An 18,042-nucleotide genomic window follows, 5' to 3' on the forward strand; every position below is an offset into this window, starting at 1 on the left:
GGTGGCAGACGAGACACAGAAGTTGAAAGGCGAAAGGGACCAGTTAGCGTGACAGCCGCAAATACATTCCTCTCTGACAAAACATATTTACTCGTACAAAGACCACATACTATTATTATTTTACATGTTTGTAAGGGCTGACAGATACCTCCCGGGTATGCTGCGCCCTTCTTTCTTCCTTGGTAGCCTCACTGTAATTACAGCAATTATTTTTGCCATTAAAGGTAAAAATAAGTTTCATATAGAGTGGAAAACACAGATACTGACTTGCGGTTATACGCGTGTACATGTGCGTGTTCGTAAGTCAGGCGTTATCAGAGGAACCTCTGAAATACATGATTTTGTTTCAGTTCTGCAAATCCTGTCATACTTCCTCAAAATAGCTTAACTGACCCTGGTTGCCTCTATGAATCATGGGCTAATTTACTTTAGTTATAAAATTGACAGGAGCAAAACGTTTCACATGTAATCATCAAAAGCAGAGGCATATATGGAAGGAATAAGACTTAAGTGGTTACATATTCTACTACGTACTCTACAGTCTAAAATACATATTTAGATATACCAAAAGTCTACATTTCTATACATTTTGGCTGATTGTTTTTTTATGTGCAATAATGCAAGATTAACAAAGCAATGGCTGGCATCAGTATTTGTGTTTGACCTCACTAGCTGTACACCATTCTCTTCTTTTTTAACTTTTTTTCCTGGCTAGCTTTGATGGCTTTCCACATCTCAATACTCTGAACAGTTTATTTCGCCCCTATTTTAAAGGCAATTGCATTTATCTCACTTTCTGACTGTTTTCTCCTCACTCTGCTGTGTCAGCATAAGGCCAAGACATTGCAGGCTGGGAATCTCATACATCAGTGCTTAATTTCAGTGATTTTAACACAAAGATAAGGTGACAGGTTTGTGGCTTCCAAACACTGCTTACGTGAGCATCTTCCAAACAATAAGGGGCTCTTACGCACATTTTCTTGCCTTAAGGCCAAATCTGATAAGAAACTTTACGTCAGCCACAGCCTTCATTCCAACAGACATCAAGCATGTCCATCATCATTCGTTTTTTTCTTTTATCCTGCTGTTTTGAATTTTTTTTTTTTTTTTTGCATTGACTGACATCAAAGAAGGACATTTTCAGAAGTGTTTCTGCAAAATCTTCCCTTTTAGCATTGTTAACCTTTACATCTCCAAGGGCGTTTCTTTCTGAAGTGGATTTTATTCACTGTGAAAAGAACTCAGTCTCAGGAAATTTGCGCATTTAGTAAAGATTTTAATTTAATGTCTGTAAGCAGTTGCCTGTCAAGAACTATGAAAGTAAATCTACAAAGTGCATGCATATAAACCGAGTGTGCATGTGCATGATTGTGCGTAAATGTGCCTCAATGGAAGTATGAATGCATTTGAATACAGTGTCTTTGCACGTACTTCACATCCCTGTCCTGATCCATCCTTGTCCTTCTTGCATGAGCAGAAGGTTGGTAGGAATCTCTTTTTTTGGCATCTATGCCTGAATGCACACCTTGACTTGCACTTGAGTGTGACCGATCAGCGTACCTGTACAAAGTGTGCTTGCGGAGCAGATACAAGAGTGCTCTTTGTTTTATAAGGGAACTTTGGACCCTTTGTGCACACATTGGATTCAAGCCAATTTAGCATATATTGTTTACCTGAGCCACAACTGACGGGGACAGCACATTGTGTTTAATCTGTCTTCTCTGCATCTTAACACAGTTTGTCTGATGTGCTTTGACACACTCAAGTTCAAGTGCGTTCAGTTTGAAGCAATTCCTGTTTGTTCCATGGAGAAGAGTTTTAAAAAGTTAGACAAGCATCTCACTTCTAATTTATAGAAAATATCACCTTTGTTTTTTGTTTTTTTGGTACACTATCACGTTGCACTATGTTCATAAAATATTGAAAGTATATTTATTAGAAGAAAAGATAGAAAAACAAGTTCCTATCTGTTTCCTCATCCCAAACTTGCGGCATCTTCAAAAGTCTTATATTTCAGCCATCTTGACAAGTTGCACTCCAACTTCATGTCTATCCGTATTTGAAGTTTTTAAGAAGATGTCATAAAATGTCATCACTTTATCATTTTACAGGAGTTAGGTCCCACTCTGTGCTTATTGCTACGAAGTAAGGACCACATGGCATCACTTACCTCCATCTTGTCATTATAACATGTTGGGTAAAAATGATGGCAGAGTTCAATTTTAGCCAAAACAAATCATTTTCCTAACCACTGCCCAGTTTTCAGGCTGCAGCCAAGCAATTGAGAGCAAAACAGGAAGAGCACATTAGTGTCACCTAAGGTTCAAATATAGCTGCACCTGGGAACACAGTGTCATGGCTCTGACTCCAGTTTGTGTTTATTTCTCCTCAAGAAAAGATTCTAAGGTCTTGGATAAAATTGATGAATGCTATGCTGATTTGTCCTGGTGAGCTCACTTCATGCAACTACGATGAGCCATGGGTTGGGGGTTAGGGTTGGGTATTAGGGGGTTATTGTCCTGTTGTGGGTCTTAAATCAGTCTTAAATCAGACTGAGCCACTACTTCTGTTGCAACTGTATGTGAACATCTCTTTATAGACCAGATCCAGCTGCATGCAGGCTGAGATCATCTGGACTAGTAATGAGTCTTAGTTAATAATAACTATGTTTGCACTGCCGCAGCTTCGTGAGACTTACATAAATGTCTGCAAAGCAACACATATACTGTTATTAAGCTGTTGTACAACAGAACCTGTAAGAGCAACAGGGTCACTTGGACAGATTATTTCCTGCTAATGTCTTGTTTCATCATTTTTAAAACAGTTATCCAGATGTGCACAAAGTTTTAGTGTTTCTCTGCACATACCCCACCTCTCCCCCACGTTTCCTCTTGAGTTGTTTAGTTTTTCCTGTAAACTTTTCCAATAGACAGTCAAATAAATATTCAAACTGACAGTGAATCCAACAAACAGTTATACTTATATATGTCTTCCAGTTTGGGATGATTAGACACAGAAATACAGAACAATCACAGCAGAACAATGTAACACAAAAACTTTTACAATGGACTCATTGTAAACAGATACAGGGATGTCCACTAAAATGGAGCATGTAAGTGTAGCACTTCACATCGGTGCATCCTCATTAACTTTGCAGAATGTGCCAACGATGATGCAGTATGTCTGTTCACAGCTTGGATGTATGTGATTTAGGGACTCAATATGGGCGTCCGGCATCTGGATATGCATTTTACTTTCTCTCCAGGAGAAGATCAATGTGTTTTGCTTTATATTAAATGCAGCATGTTGTTTTTTAAGACACTGTATAATGGAAGCGTGGACATCTGGGCCAGTCTCTGTGTGTCTCTGGCCGTCCTCTATCGGTGGGGGATTCTCACCATGCAGACAGGCTGAAGAAATATTGTGTACACCATGTTCTTTCAGGCCTCAGCTCTGCGCTCTGTTCACATGTGATTCACGGAGCACCTCAGTGGAACTGTGCAGATCTGTTACCCCTGGGGTTTTTCAACTGAAAATTGAATGATTTTAATCTTTTTGAAATGGAGAGTTACATGAAACACCGAATACACTCGAGTTCCCCATTGCACCACTTTATACTTTATACTCAGATTTGTATCAGGTTCCCTTTGGAGGGAAATGTAATTGTTTGGTTATGACTTTATGGCTTCACCTAATTTATAGACATTTATGTCCTTTAATACAGATTATATATTTGTAGAACTCAGCTACTCAGCTGAAACCTAAATAATGATTAAAACATCTGAACTGAACATGAAGGATCTGCAAAGAATATGTAAAAAGAACTAGATACAATGGTGACAGAAAGCTTTCAGACCTTTCTTTTTGCACCATTTTCCTTAACCTTTTTGTTTCACATTTAGATTAAATTAAAATGATTTTTAAAAAAAATATGAAAGTCACTCAAGTATTTATGTCTTTTAAATGATATTTTGTGACTGTTTTATTCAATTATCACACCTTGTTGTGCCTCCATGACCAATCTGGAGTATGATGGAGTTCTCTGCACATGATTAATAAGACATACAGCTGTCTTAAAGTCAGACTCTTGATGATGTGTGTGACAGCAGCGTGCCTTGCAGGTGAACCAACTCATGCCAGCTTTACAAAGTTTAAAGTTCCCCAAACCAGACACCGCCAAATGGGGCCGATTTGAGATGCAGTGTTCATTATACAGCTGTTTTGTATAATGTATACCTCTCTGAGGTGGCACTGAGGTGAGAAGCAAACCGAGACCTACAGACATAAGTTTGATTCTTTGATATGCATCACACTTTGGTTTTACATTTACACCTCTCCACACTGATCAGATTTTCCAAAGAAAATAACTGGCGTTTGATTCAGAATGACTGGTTTAATGCACCCTTCCTGTGGGGAAGGTTTACCGTGACAGGAAGTGAAAGTTTTGTTAGGATAAAAGGAAAAAAGTGCAAAGAAAAAAATGAGCTGATGAAGTAAAACAAAAACAGAAAAATGTAAAGAGCCTCCAGAAATGTATCTTTTTAACAAGCTTGCAGCATCACTACCAGGAAGACTTGAGACTGTCGTTCATGAATGCAAATAGAGAGAATGCTGAAACTTATTTTAATATTTTGCAAAGCCCAAAAAATATGTTAAGGATGAGTAAAAAATCTTTCCATTTCCTTATATCTGGTAAAAGAATTGCATAGTATTCTGTTATTTTTGCACCACAAAGCATTTTGTATATTTTAAGGTCATTCCTTTTAGAGAATAACTGAGTGGCCTGTCAAGAGTTGAAAATAGCTTGATGAAACTTTCACAGGTTAATAGGAATAGTAGCAAAACATGGATCTGGTTGTCTGTATTGATGACTTAGAGGCCTGGAAGCATTTCTGCGAGGAATTATGTACGTAAAATTTTCCTTTTATAAATCAACAAAAAATGATTTATTATGAGCTGACAATAAAAAACTCATTTGGCCTTGCTTATGCCAAGTACTCTGCCGGTGCTTTCTGAGACAAGAACAAACAGAAGTTTGACGTTAACGACAAAATAATCACAACAAAAAAGAAAAAAGGAATACAGCAACTATTTTGTTAAAATTACCAAGCATATCGCCTCGTTGCACAAAAGGTGTGTTTGTTGCTCATTTGTGTAGCTGTCCACAATACTGATGAACTTTTCTTGACAATGACCACCAATGTCTTGTCTCTAATTATCCATGGGAACTTAGTCACTGCTCCTCTGTCATCTTGCAGGTGACAACAGATTAGCTTTAATGCTCAGCGGAGGAACCTGCTGGAGTCTGTGGGAACGATTCAGTGTTTGGATGACACAGACAGTGAGAGCTAGCAGGGTGCCTAACATCCAGTTAAATCCAGATCGTGTTGACAAAGCCAGGCGTGCATGAGCAGGCCATGCACGTATACAAGCATAGCCCAAATGCACGCATCAGCATACACACGGGAAAACAAAAACACAGGCAAGCACACAAACACACAGCAGGGGGCGGCATATTGAGGGCCCACTTCCCTCTGGTGTTGTTCCAGTTGTTGGGGACTCGGGTCACACAGCTGCGAGCGCGGTCAGATACGTGGCTAGAAAAAGATGAAGAAAAGTTGGAAGAAGTTGAGATGACAAGCAAGAATATGTTGCAAGAGGAAAGTGTGTGTGGGGGGGGGCTGCAGAGGAGAATGTGCAAGAGACAGCTGAGAAAGAAGACAAACATTTAATCTTCCTAACTAAACTGGCTGATTTCATTTGCATTTTCTACTAATTATGGCAAAAAAGTGTTCACTTTGTTGACAAAGTATTTGCTATTAAAAATCCGCCATCACTTGCTGGCAGTCTGTTAATTAATGCTATCTAGATTACTGCACAATACCTCTGATTTTATAAACATTTTCTCTTTTAGAAAAAATTGTTGAGACTGTTTACTGTTTTGGTACGTAAAGCTGCTAATTGGTGTGTCTACTTGTGCGATGTGTTTACTTACAGTGGCTTTCCTGTGGCAGCCTTAGTTATGAAGAGCATACAGTATAACAATGATTACTTTCTGGTGTTCAACAGATGACACAATTAGCAACAAAAACCTGTCAAACTGGGAGCAAAAGTACCATATACTAAATTGATTTTCATCCAGAGTATTGTGCATGCATTAATCAGATTCATACATACAAGGAGGAAGTTTAATGTTGGGAAACTCGGATGGCACATAGTTACACCTCCACCACTTCAGACAGCTGAGGTATATGGTACACTAAAGTCTCTATAGGCAGATAGATATGACCAGATGGCGCTGAACCCTGTAACCTTTTGTTCTGGAACATGAGCCAGACGTGCAAAGTGCCAGTCGTTACAACACTAAGTGTTTTGGACCTAATCTGTGAATATTATCATACATGAATTTTATTTAGACAAGAAGGAAAAAGTCATTTTATTCCTAATGGAAAAGCAAACTTTACATAAAAATTATCTTTACAAAAGTAATAATAATAAAAAAAACTTGTTTTGTGAGCTTATTTAGCTCCAGACTGACTGACACACTAAAGTCATTCAAACAGTAAATGGTAACTTATATAAGGCAGCTTTATAATGTGGTGCTTGTCAGGTGACGGTTCACACGTAAAAACAAGCTCAGACATATAAATCAGCTTTCTTGTCCACATGTAACAGTTCTTATTATGTATGTGATGTAAAATAATCCCTCAACACTTAATATATTCTGGGTTTGTCATCTTCAGCGAGCCTCCTTTGTCATTAGGGACGTGGTTGTTTGGAGAGCGATTGCTGCTCCAAAAGGTCAAACAGCAAAAGTAAGATGCTCATGACTTGACAAATTGCACACTCCTTTCCAGTTTGACAGTTGTGCATAATGCTTTCATCAACTTAATCCTGTCTTTTAGCAACTAAGATGTTATGACATATGACACTGACAGACTGTGATGCACAGATGTGTTCTTTTACAGATAGTCTGATAAAGATGTGGAGCCTCACACAACTTAGGGTGGATTAACAGGGATACAACTCTTAAATTAAAGGCCTGCTTCCAGGGAATACAGTTGTCAGTTGAGGAAATCTGTAAGAATCGCATAATTTAGTTAAATTGTACAGATAAATTGGCTTCAAAGCTCCATCGAGCATCTCTATGCCAACTTTTTTTTCTATTTCCTTGTGACAAAGGAATTTCAGGTTTACTCAGTGTCATTAATTGTTATGACATTAGGTCATTATGTCGTTATTCAGAGTTATTTTTCTGAGATAACCGGCCTTAAAATGCACATTAGCAAATGAAAATGTATACATTGTGATAGTATTAGTACTTATATCAGAAGCAATTAGAATAAATTTAAGTAGATTACTTCTCCTTGTTATTTTTATCATCTCTGTTATACATATATTGTAAACATATATTTTTGGACACAGTTTGGGACAAGATCATACAAGATCAGGTTAGACTGATTAAATCAGATTGGATACATTATCAGCACTGTGAGTCTATGTCTGCTGATAGTTTGTTGCAAATCATTAAGTGCTCCCTGTTTTCCATTTTCATGCAGCAAACAATGCCATGCCTTCAGACACTGACCTCACACACACGACCAGAGCTGTCACTGCTAATATCAGCAAACACCTACATGCATGCAGGTCACAACATAAAGTGTCTAACAAGGCAGTTTGTCTTTTAAAATCTGAGTGACAGAAACAAATTTCCCCCAAATCAGGACTGAGTGAGAAAGAAGTAAATAAAGATACATTTCATGGCCACAGTGGCGCCATAAATCCTGTACATTTGTTGAATATCATTGAAATAAAATTCCAGCAGTTACATTAAAATTCAGCCTGAGACGCTGAGAGAAGCAATCTTACTGCATGTACCATTACAAGCAGCAACACACCGAGTTTTCATAGGTACTACTTAGTGGTAGAAAGCTTTTAATTATAATTTACATGGCAGGAAACATACAATCATGTCTTCCCCCATTTTTTGGGGTAGGGAGCTGTTAAAGAATCAGTGGAAATGACAGGGAGGTGTTTGTGTTCTTGAGCAAGTCCACTCTTTATTACCTGTGAGAAGCTGTATTCATTTGATTAACTCCTTGATAGAAACAGCTGCCTGGGTGACATGCTAACCTGTGTTCATTACCACAAGTGTGACAAGGCTGGAACCACTGCCAATTCCTTGATTCGTTTTGTCAAGACAGGACAAGGTCCCAGTTTAATGCCTTGCTTGCCAGAATTCACACCGATCATTTAGCTGGTACAAAATGATATAGGCCTACATCTCATTTACATTGGCTTCCACTGGAACTAATAGGAGGACCTGCAATATTTCGGCAAATGGTGCTGTGCACAGTGGACTGCAGCTAACAAGCTTTGGGACTGTGTAGCTCCTGACACCAGACTACAACTCAGCAGAAGTCAAATGTTTTTAGGCCATAATGTAAAGATTTACCTGGTGTTCTAATGGGCAGAATGTTCCAGTTAAATTTACTGTGAAAACACTGAAGTGCAGCCAAAACCCGGAGGAATGTGTTAGGGGAGGGAAACCTTGTCAGGCAACATTCATAACCATGCTCCATATCACCCCCAAAAGAAACAACAACATGTTTTAGTGCAGGGCTCATAGGATTCCCATCTGTTTTAGTGCAAACATGTGTACTCGTATAGAAAAAAGAAAGAAAAAACACACACACATTGTCCTGTCCACAAATTAGAGCAGTTTGGGTGCAGTTAAATGATCTCTTTAATTGCTCCATGGATGCACAACAAAGGGTCAAAGGTTGTGACTTAGTTGGCTGAAGCATTAAACAGCAGTGAACTTTGCTATTAGCCGTGTGCTTGTCATGGTTCATATTGTACAAGATAGTGCTAAAATGCAAACAATAATACCGGTAAATAAAAAAATGTTTATTTTTCTTTATTTATATGTTTATTCATTTTAAATAAACGGTTTTATTACCATGAATACTATATGGTATGGAGATTAGTATGATCATTGCTTTGCACATGTGTAATTATAGAGAGAGATGAGATCTTTTGCTTTGTGTGCTTATGTCTTTGAAACACACACTTCAGCATAGTCGCGATAAAACGACAGGCTCTATTTCAGGAAAGAGCTATTTTCATTGTAACTCTCAGGCCATTGTATTCTGTTGGTTTGGAGTCACATCATGCAAGTAACAGTCTGAGCATGGCACTCACCGTTATGGCTGCATCCCCAGAAGTATCACCAGCGCTCTATTGTCTCTTTGTGCACTGGGAACACATTTGTTGGGAACAAACAACAGTACAAAGTGAGCAGTCAAAGGGACCTCTTGCCTGTTGAACGTTCCTTCATTTGGATCCCAAGATGGGACAGTCTCATGCGCGTCCAACTGGAGGTACCCCGTTTGGGGCTCGGCCGCCCTCTCCTCGGACGGTGTGCGCTTTCCGCCTGGCTGAACCGTCTCAGAGATTCTGCTGCCATTACCAGCACTGGGGGTTTCCTGAAAGGGCTATGAGCTACACCCCCCCTTACTCACCGAGTCTCTTCAAGAGGCCAGATCGGCGGTAAGTGGAGGTGGCAGGGGACAGTCAGAATATTTGTCTGGTGTGAGACAGTGTATGTAGCATGATTGTGACATGTGTCAGTGACAGATGTGGACTTCAAAGACAATTCAGGAGAAGAAGGATGGGGAGGGAGCGCTGGCAGTGTGTCTTTGGCTCAATAATGCAGAGCTGAGATCCAAGATTTTATTTATGAAAAGACTACGTACAAGTCCACTCCCATGGAAGGAAGGCAGCTACTGTTTCACAATGTTTATAAGGCCAAAAAGAGAGCAAAAGACACGAAGCTGCAGCCAATTCTCTATGTCATTTGTATTAAAAGGGATTATTTGCTACACCATCTTATTTCCATTCCTCAAAGAAACCCTCTTTATTGTGATGGAGTAAAAGAAAGCAAAACTTCATTTGAATATCCTCTAAAGCCGAACTGAAATAAGATGCGTGCACATTGTTGTTATGCATGCAGCACTGATAGCAAAAGACACAGGAGAGTAACAGCAATCCTGTCATCATCTCCACATGTACAGCACGTTTGGCACAATACATCACACAGAGGAATATTACACGCAATCTAAGGGCAGAAACTGACAGCTTGTTAAATTTATTGAAACATCTCATGAGGAAGGCAGAGGCCGCGTGCCTTCTTGCTGTTCTTTGCTCCGGAGACTGGAGGAGTTGCGATAATGACTGCCTCTGGGTGTCCAAGCGTATCAAGGTAGTTTAGTATTCACAGTTTGTAGCTAGTCTTATTGCCCGCACTGCTGCCTTCCTCTGAGATAGCCTCAGGCTGCAGCCTGTGGCAGGTGTGGCTGTGACTGTGGCCTGACACTACAGGTCACAGTCTGCATTGTCAGGCGGGTCATTTCTCAGCCTAGGCATTCCTTAAAAACAGACTGCAGATGGGCTAAGCTCTAAAAAGAAGTGCAATTTCTAAAACAACATAGCTGCTTTGCTTTTATCCTTTGTGCTGTGGGTATGGTCATCTGCACTGCTTTACGGGATCTATGTGTATATCTTGAGCCTTGGGAGTCAAAAATTCAAAATATATCTCACAACAGGAGCTAGATGGTTGGCAGTACGTCTCAGTCTCCTTCTTCTGCCATGATTGCAGATGAACAGTGTTATATAACAAGTTTGGCTCTCGTGCAGGGGACATCTGATGGGAACCGTGGCCCATCGCCGAGCTGCAGAGTGACTCACTGAACATAATGAGGCTCTGAGCAGACTTCAGAACATTAAGCCACCTTATTCTTTGAGAAAGCACGACAAGTCAATATTAGCACAGAAACAGACAACTATAATTCTAAGCAATCCTGTGTATATGATGTATAAACAACTCTCAGTTAACATTTGTACTGGAGCAGTTTTAAAACTTAGAACAAGGTGGGAAAATTAATTTTTGCAATCTGTCATAGAGGTTGCTGTGTATGTTTCACCGAAACAGTGTAAATGACTGATGTTTCTGCATTTGCATCCAGGCTTAGCAATTTCATCAGGGCAGGGGAATTTACCTTTCTTTCTGTGTTGGAACTGGGCTTGGCATTCAACCTAACAGCTGTACTGGCACAAAATCTGAGATGACAGATACCACGGTTCCTTAATCAATGTGCTCTCTGTTTATGCCTGACAGTAAACTCAGCAGACAGAATTAGTCCCTTACACTCTAATTGTTCTGTAATATGACAAAGGTTATTTTTTAAAGAATCATGACAAAAGCAGTGTTTTTTTTCAGAGCTCCAAGTGCTTAAGATCTTAGAGAATTTATCATTTTATCAAACAAAATGATATCTTTTTTTATTTCATTGTGATCTTGTAAGATTGACTAACGGACTTTATTACCTCGACATTTGCATAATTTGATGCAAATATTTTACTTTTTAAAAAATATATTGCAGGATATTATATATGGGAGCAAAAACAGACTGTTCCCAGAGCTGAATGTCAAATCAGCAAAGAAATAACAATTCACAAAGGCTATTGCATAGCTTTAAATGTCCTTCTTGTTGTTTTAGAAATAAATTTTATAATCCAGAGGCTCTCTAAAATGCACTGATCTTTGGTATTGAATCAGTTAACCCTGCAAACAAAATGGGACATAATGTGACAGCTGACAAGCGCTGGGCAATATCATTTAAGCTCATAAAACCTGTACAGAGCAAAAACAAAGCCTATTGCTCAACAACAGACCGAGATGCTAATCAGTGGAAAATACTGTGGGAAAAAAAAGCACACTTGACAATAGATGTACTTTCTCCATATCTACTACTGTCCATAGTCTGTTTATTACATTTACTAGAGACTTTGTGCATCCGTGCCACACGTGAGAACAAGTTCAGAATACTACTCGAGGTGCAAACAAGCAATGATCAGAGCAGAGATTTACTTGCTGGGCCAAATAAATGCAGTTCAGACAGTGGATACTGATAGTTTAACTATAAAAGTGGATGTCACATAACAAAGACATGTGTTTATAGCCCTCTTGACCTTACTGCTTTAAACTGTGCTGAATTCCACATGTACAAATTATGATGATACAGTGTGTCCTGGAAGGACTTTTTTTTCTAATTGGTTTCAAGCAGAAAAACAAGCTAAAATTTTCAGGAAAATGTTTATGGAAAATCCCACGGAAGAAAAAAAAAAGGGCTCATGAACAGAGCCTCTGTTTCAGATATTGTGACATAAATGCGGTGTAATCTATATTTTCACCACTAGAGGCCAGTAGAGTTCAGATATAAAAGGGTTGGAAATTTACCAAAACAAAGGATGGAAAAGTAAATATATGCAAACGTGTTCGTTTACACATGTGATACAGTACATTGTGTTGTTGTTTACAGTCTGCGGGGATAAACAGTTCAATAAAACCACCAACACAAAGTGTGTAAGAATCAATCAACAAGCAGGCAAAGGCCGCCTGCAGGGGCAAAATTTGTGGCCACTTACTTGTTGTTTTATCTACATTTACCAGTTTATTCATGTTTATTACTTTAATACGAGTCAGTTTATGCATGTTTATTAGTTTCCAAAAAAGTTGCCTTATTCTTGTTTTTTATTCTACCACAAGGAGCTGTGCTTTAATCTAATGCATTGTACGTGTATGGTGACAAGATATTCAAAATATGACGTTCATATTGGCATACATAAATCAATTACGACTAAACGTTCTCATATAACATTTCTTTATGTAAATAATTTAAACAATAATGAAATGTGACAAAACGTCAGGGTGTAAGTTACGTTTCTCTTGTTGAAAATCGACGTTTTGCTTGCAGAGCTTGTAAACACAGAGTTGGGGCGGTTAAAAAAAGTTCGTTATGTTCTGTTTTCTACAAGTATTTCGGATTTCGGTCTGTGGGTTATCTGCTTCAAGTTGTAAAGGACATGAGTTCAGAAGCGGGGCATATGTAAAGCTGCGTTCAAATGCTCATTGTAAAAACAGCAGTTTTGAAGGGATGCGCTAGCAGGCTCATAAGCAGTCATTGTTTTCCATCCCAGTTGTGATGCTATGCAGATGAACCGACTTGTTGGAAAGAATCCGACTGTAAACATGGCAATATATTTGTTTACATTCAACTGAACGCATCACGTGTGGATGCCTCTCTGCATCATTTTTCATTCCTCAAAACAAATAATTCAACACAAAATTTAAGTAAAATGAACACACTGATGCATTTAATAGTCATATCTTTATGAATGTGCAGAATACACACAAATAAACACGAGATTCTGAACATTAGTTCTTGCATGAATATATCTTCGAAAACACAAAGTATCACGTCACAAATCAGCAATATGTGGCTGAAAACAACGTCATGGGTAAATGACTTGAATGACAGAATGTGACAAAGTGTACTTTGTTTGTTGTGCGGGTATTGCGTAAACTTTAAGATGCGTTATCAGAATCAATGCAGCTCGTATCTAGTTTTCCTTGTAGCACGAGAAGGCACCACGAGCACCGTCAGTACCGCCCCGCCATCTCATTTGAATAATATATGCACGCGTCATATGACGTCAGAAGCTAGCCTTACAAATACAGGCCGGTGGCAGAAATAGCAACAGACAGTCGCTTGAAAAACCAGCGAAGCTGACAAACTGACACAGCGCTGCGCTCAGATAGAGACGAGTCAGTGCATCGTTGCTAGAGACCAAACAAACCCGGATCTATCCTTCGGAGACCAAACAATCGCAAACGTGGCGAAAAGTATTATCCAAACGAGTCTGGTACTCAGCATGAACACGGAGATGTTCGCTAAAACGCCAATGGAGGTAGCCGTCTACCAGTTGCATAACTTCTCCATCTCTTTCTTCTCCTCGCTGCTCGGAGGAGACGTCGTATCGGTCAAACTTGACAACAGGTAACTTTCTGATATGCTTGAATGACGTTTCCTTCATTGACATATGACTTAAAGCAATCGATGCGACTTGAGCTTGTTGTGTCGCTCCAGGCCTCCTGCTGCTGAATGTTTACAGCGGCTCATAATATTTGCACCCGCGCAGTGACTGATGATGATTGTGGTTGCAGACCTTGTCCGTTCAGCTGCTGTTGTTTGTACTTTTAACGGTTGTTTTTGCTACTATTTGGCCCAGTGAAACTATTAGCAAAACAGTTTTCCTTTCTGTTTTCCTGCCATGGAAGCTTTCTGTTTCATTGTCTCCTGGCAGTGAGTTAAGGAAGGGAAAATGTGGGCTTCTGAACAGTTCATTTATGGATTTTTTTCCTTCTGTTTTGCAGTGCCTCTGGTGCTAGCGTTGTGGCCATTGACAACAAGATTGAACAAGCAATGGTAAGTTGTTAACACACACACAAATCTGATACATCCAGATGGATACACTGAATATTGTGCTGCACTTGTTCAAAATCTTTGACATATGACATGCAGCATAATGGCAGGTCATGTCCATGCTGCAGCATGAACTGCTTTATTGTGTGTTCATACATAAGAAGCAGGACATGGTTGTAGAACACAAACACTGCAAATGCCTCAAGTTCAGCAACATGTACACTTTACAGTCTTGTGTTTCTAATGAGATGCATGTGAGTAAACATAAAATAAAATAAAAAGGAGTATCAGTTATCTTCTGAGAACTTTGCCTGCAGCCTTCACATGTGCAATAAACATATCAACCTTGCAGGATTCGACATGAGCTGCGTGCACGTTTATGAAACTGATCCATGTTTTTTTTTTCTTTTTCTTTTTGTTATGACAGGATCTAGTCAAGAACCACCTGATGTATGCGGTGCGTGAGGAAGTGGAGATCCTCAAAGAGCAGATCAAAGAGCTGGCAGAGAAGAACAACCAACTCGAGAGAGAAAACTACCTGCTCAAGAACCTGGCCAGTCCGGAGCAGCTGGAGAAATTCCAGTCTCGCATTCCGACAGATGTGTTGCTACCTCTGGACAATCAGAGCGTCCAGATGACCCAGGAGCAGCATCAGCAGCAGACCTGTAACCACAGCGCTGGCTCTGCTGTATAAGTGGCTCTGCCTTGGGGCGGGCAGAGCCACAGTCTCTTTCCAGTAATGGACCTCCATTTGAACGTTAGCGTAACTAAATCGCCGCCACCGAGACCCCTTCGAAACGCCGAAGGCGAGGCATCGGGGCTGTAAATGATCGATGGGACACAAATGAACTGTTGACTCTGATAAGCACAAACCAGAACTTGAGATGCTCTGACTGGTGCCATGTCAGGCCCATCCTCTGATACCGTCCAGCTCCTTGCTGTAGTCTCTTTAAGTAGACACAAGCGTTAAGAATAGAGAGGGCAGACTAGACGCAGATGAGCGCTTGCTTTCAGACAGAAGGGGGTTTCCCTGCCTAGCCAAGCTCTTCCAACAAACACCCTTTGCTCTGGTGAGATGGGTGGGGGAGGGTGTGTGGAGGTGTTGATTGGGCTGGCCCCACAGGCGCTAACCTGGAAAGTGCAGGGAGTTTTGCTCCCTCATGACCCAGACGAGATCCATCTGAGGCAGCCTTCCAAGTCTCAACAAGAACAGCCCCATTATGTGGATTTGTCCCATCTCAGAATCCAAGTTTTCAAGGACTTCCTGCTGCACATTTCAGCCACATAACAAGGACTTCTCCTGTACCTGCAGTATCATGCCAATGTCTTCATGTACATTTAAACATAACCAGAAACAATAACAGGATAAGCTAAGGAGACAGAAGTGGAGGTTAATCTGTTAGATCTGGTGAACTGCAGCAGTACACTGATCAGTATACTGTCATTCGCACTCATGTAATCTTGTATTGTTTGCAGTTGGGGCTTGCTGCTTATGGGGGGAATTAATTCTGCAATATCTGTTTTTTGTTTTGTGATTCTGAACAAAAATCAGTTGTTTTGTACTTTTAGGAGCAGTGTACGGTCGCTTTTGTAATTTTTTTTTCTTTTTGTTTTGTCACGAGTTGGGCCGTATCTGCCCATGTTGTTTGTCTGACTTACAGGATAACTACAGTGTACATAGAGTGGAAACGTCCTGAGGTAAACGGAATGAAGATGGTTTGGAAGCATTTTCCGCTGCAGATGCACTCCTGATTTTTTTGCAGCGTCGTACAGTATCTGGCCTCTTTTCTTGTTCTGATGCCCACTTGAAAACAAATGGCATGATGATGGTGCCTGTTAGCAGGAGAGGAACACATTTGTACACTGAGCTCAGTTGTTTTTCTAGCTACCAAAGACTTTTTTTTTTTATTTTTTATATTCACACAGCAACTGAAGCTGAGTAAACGTGGACCATGTGGAAAACTTCACAGGGAGAAGTCGTGCTTGTAGCTAGTGCTAAAGATAGTTTGTTTTGTAAAGATAACGGTATTGTTGCTGTAAAGTATCCTGGAAACAGTACACTATGGTGTTTTTGGATACAACTGCACATTTGCAATAAACCTTATGTTTACGTAAAATATGTTGTTGGCTTGTTCATTAACTGTCAGTCATATGATGCTGCATCATTTCACACTCCTACCAATGTATCTGCATTCATCTACTACACTCTTCTATGTATATCAGTACGCACATGTAAACACTGTTGCATGCTCTGGAGACTGCGCGTCATAAGACACTGCAGTATACACACTTTGTTGATTTTAAAACTAAGATATGTAGAAAGACATTTTTAGCAATGAACATTGTAACATTTGATTATATTCCATTACAAAATCTCCAAGTCTGTCTTTTCTATCAAGCATTGAGCTTTGCTCTGTTTCCAAGGTCTGTTGAGGCAGCATGTGATGCGGAAAATCCAGCACGACGTCGCAGTCAGCCACAAGACCTCTGCTGCACACAAAGATACTTTGAATTAAAGCATGTTCCTCACACTTGCAAAAGATAAACATTCTATTCTTAGATATTAAGACTCTCAAAAATGTCAGGGTATACTACTTTTTTTTTTTTATTTGCACAACCACTAATGATGGTGAAGTAATAATAGCTAGGTTGCTTGTGGACGAGTCTGCAAAAGGGGGGAAAAAACACTTTGTACTAGAAGCTTTTTCCTTCAGACGACCTGGCAGCCTGTGCGTAACCAGATACATTGCGGCTTCCCTGGTGTGCAGACGAGGCTCGTATCCATCTGCTGCTGAAAACGGGGAGACTCCACTCTGACTTGGATTCATCACCACCAATCAAAGTCTGTGGCCCCTCTGGATGTTTTCTGTCAAAATAAGTGACTTTGTGTTTAGCTGATGGGCCAAATTAATACCTGCTCTGAAATGCATTCTGAATTTAAAGTGGAAGGAACAGTGCGCAGTTTATTGACTGAGGTGGGCATTTATTTAATATGGCAAAGAAGACGGGAACAGGTGTTTATTGGCTCCCATTTGCACAAGATAATCATATTCAGTCTGTCTGCCCAGATCACAGGGTGCTTTGTGCATGTCAATGAAAGAGGTTGCAGTGTTCGCGACTGCAGAAAGTAGTACTGAAGTTTGATCGCACTTGTGCTAATGCAGCTTCAGCCACAGAGGAAAAAGTCGGCCTGGCAGCAGAGCTAGCGTGCCAAAGAATATAGCAGCTCGCAGAAAGCCTGAAGACAATTAGGACTTGGCTTTATTTACTGCTTTGCTTGATCTGATAGTCTGTTTTGGGATTGGTTTAGAAACATTGTATTCCAGAGGTCCCCTGGTGGCTTTTCAGTTTAAACCTATTGATAAGTTTCCAAGCATGGCTCATAGCTACTGAGGACATATTTTTCTTTATACCAAAGCCATGATTAACTGTTCCCTCCATTTTCTCTGGAATTCATTTTAAAGGGATTGAGATTCAGTTATTATGGTAATGTCCATTACTCCTCCTAAGTTTGTTTATATGCACAGGAACAGCAACGTATCTGGACAGTCAGACGACTTCTGAACACAGTGTTTAAAATGAAATCCAATATCAAACATTAACCTCACCTCGTTGAAACTTGTTTATCTATTAGTTAATGTCTACAAGACACATCCTTAACGGGCTTTCGACTGAATTTCTAACCATAAAATAGATAAATAGAAAATCTGAGTCA

At 39.9% G+C, this 18,042-nt stretch overlaps 1 protein-coding gene across 2 annotated transcripts in view; it reads left to right on the top strand.

The window, feature by feature from the left end:
- tsc22d3 (TSC22 domain family, member 3) overlaps positions 1 to 16,433 on the top strand; it is a 34,538-nt gene extending 18,105 nt beyond the window's left edge. Inside the window, exons 1-3 of one of the 2 annotated variants that reach the window (XM_079250499.1) lie at positions 13,615 to 13,901; positions 14,279 to 14,330; positions 14,755 to 16,433. In XM_079250499.1, coding sequence (XP_079106625.1) covers positions 13,777 to 13,901; positions 14,279 to 14,330; positions 14,755 to 15,021 — 444 coding nt within the window. In that variant the 5' untranslated portion in view covers positions 13,615 to 13,776 and the 3' untranslated portion in view covers positions 15,022 to 16,433. Of the gene's footprint in view, positions 1 to 13,614; positions 13,902 to 14,278; positions 14,331 to 14,754 lie in introns of those variants that run through there. The other variant, XM_079250498.1, reaches the window with a different exon arrangement.
- The last annotated feature ends 1,609 nt before the right edge of the window (positions 16,434 to 18,042 follow it).

This window comes from Telmatherina bonti, assembly GCF_933228915.1.
Source record: "Telmatherina bonti genome assembly, chromosome: 12".
Lineage (NCBI taxonomy): Eukaryota > Metazoa > Chordata > Actinopteri > Atheriniformes > Telmatherinidae > Telmatherina > Telmatherina bonti.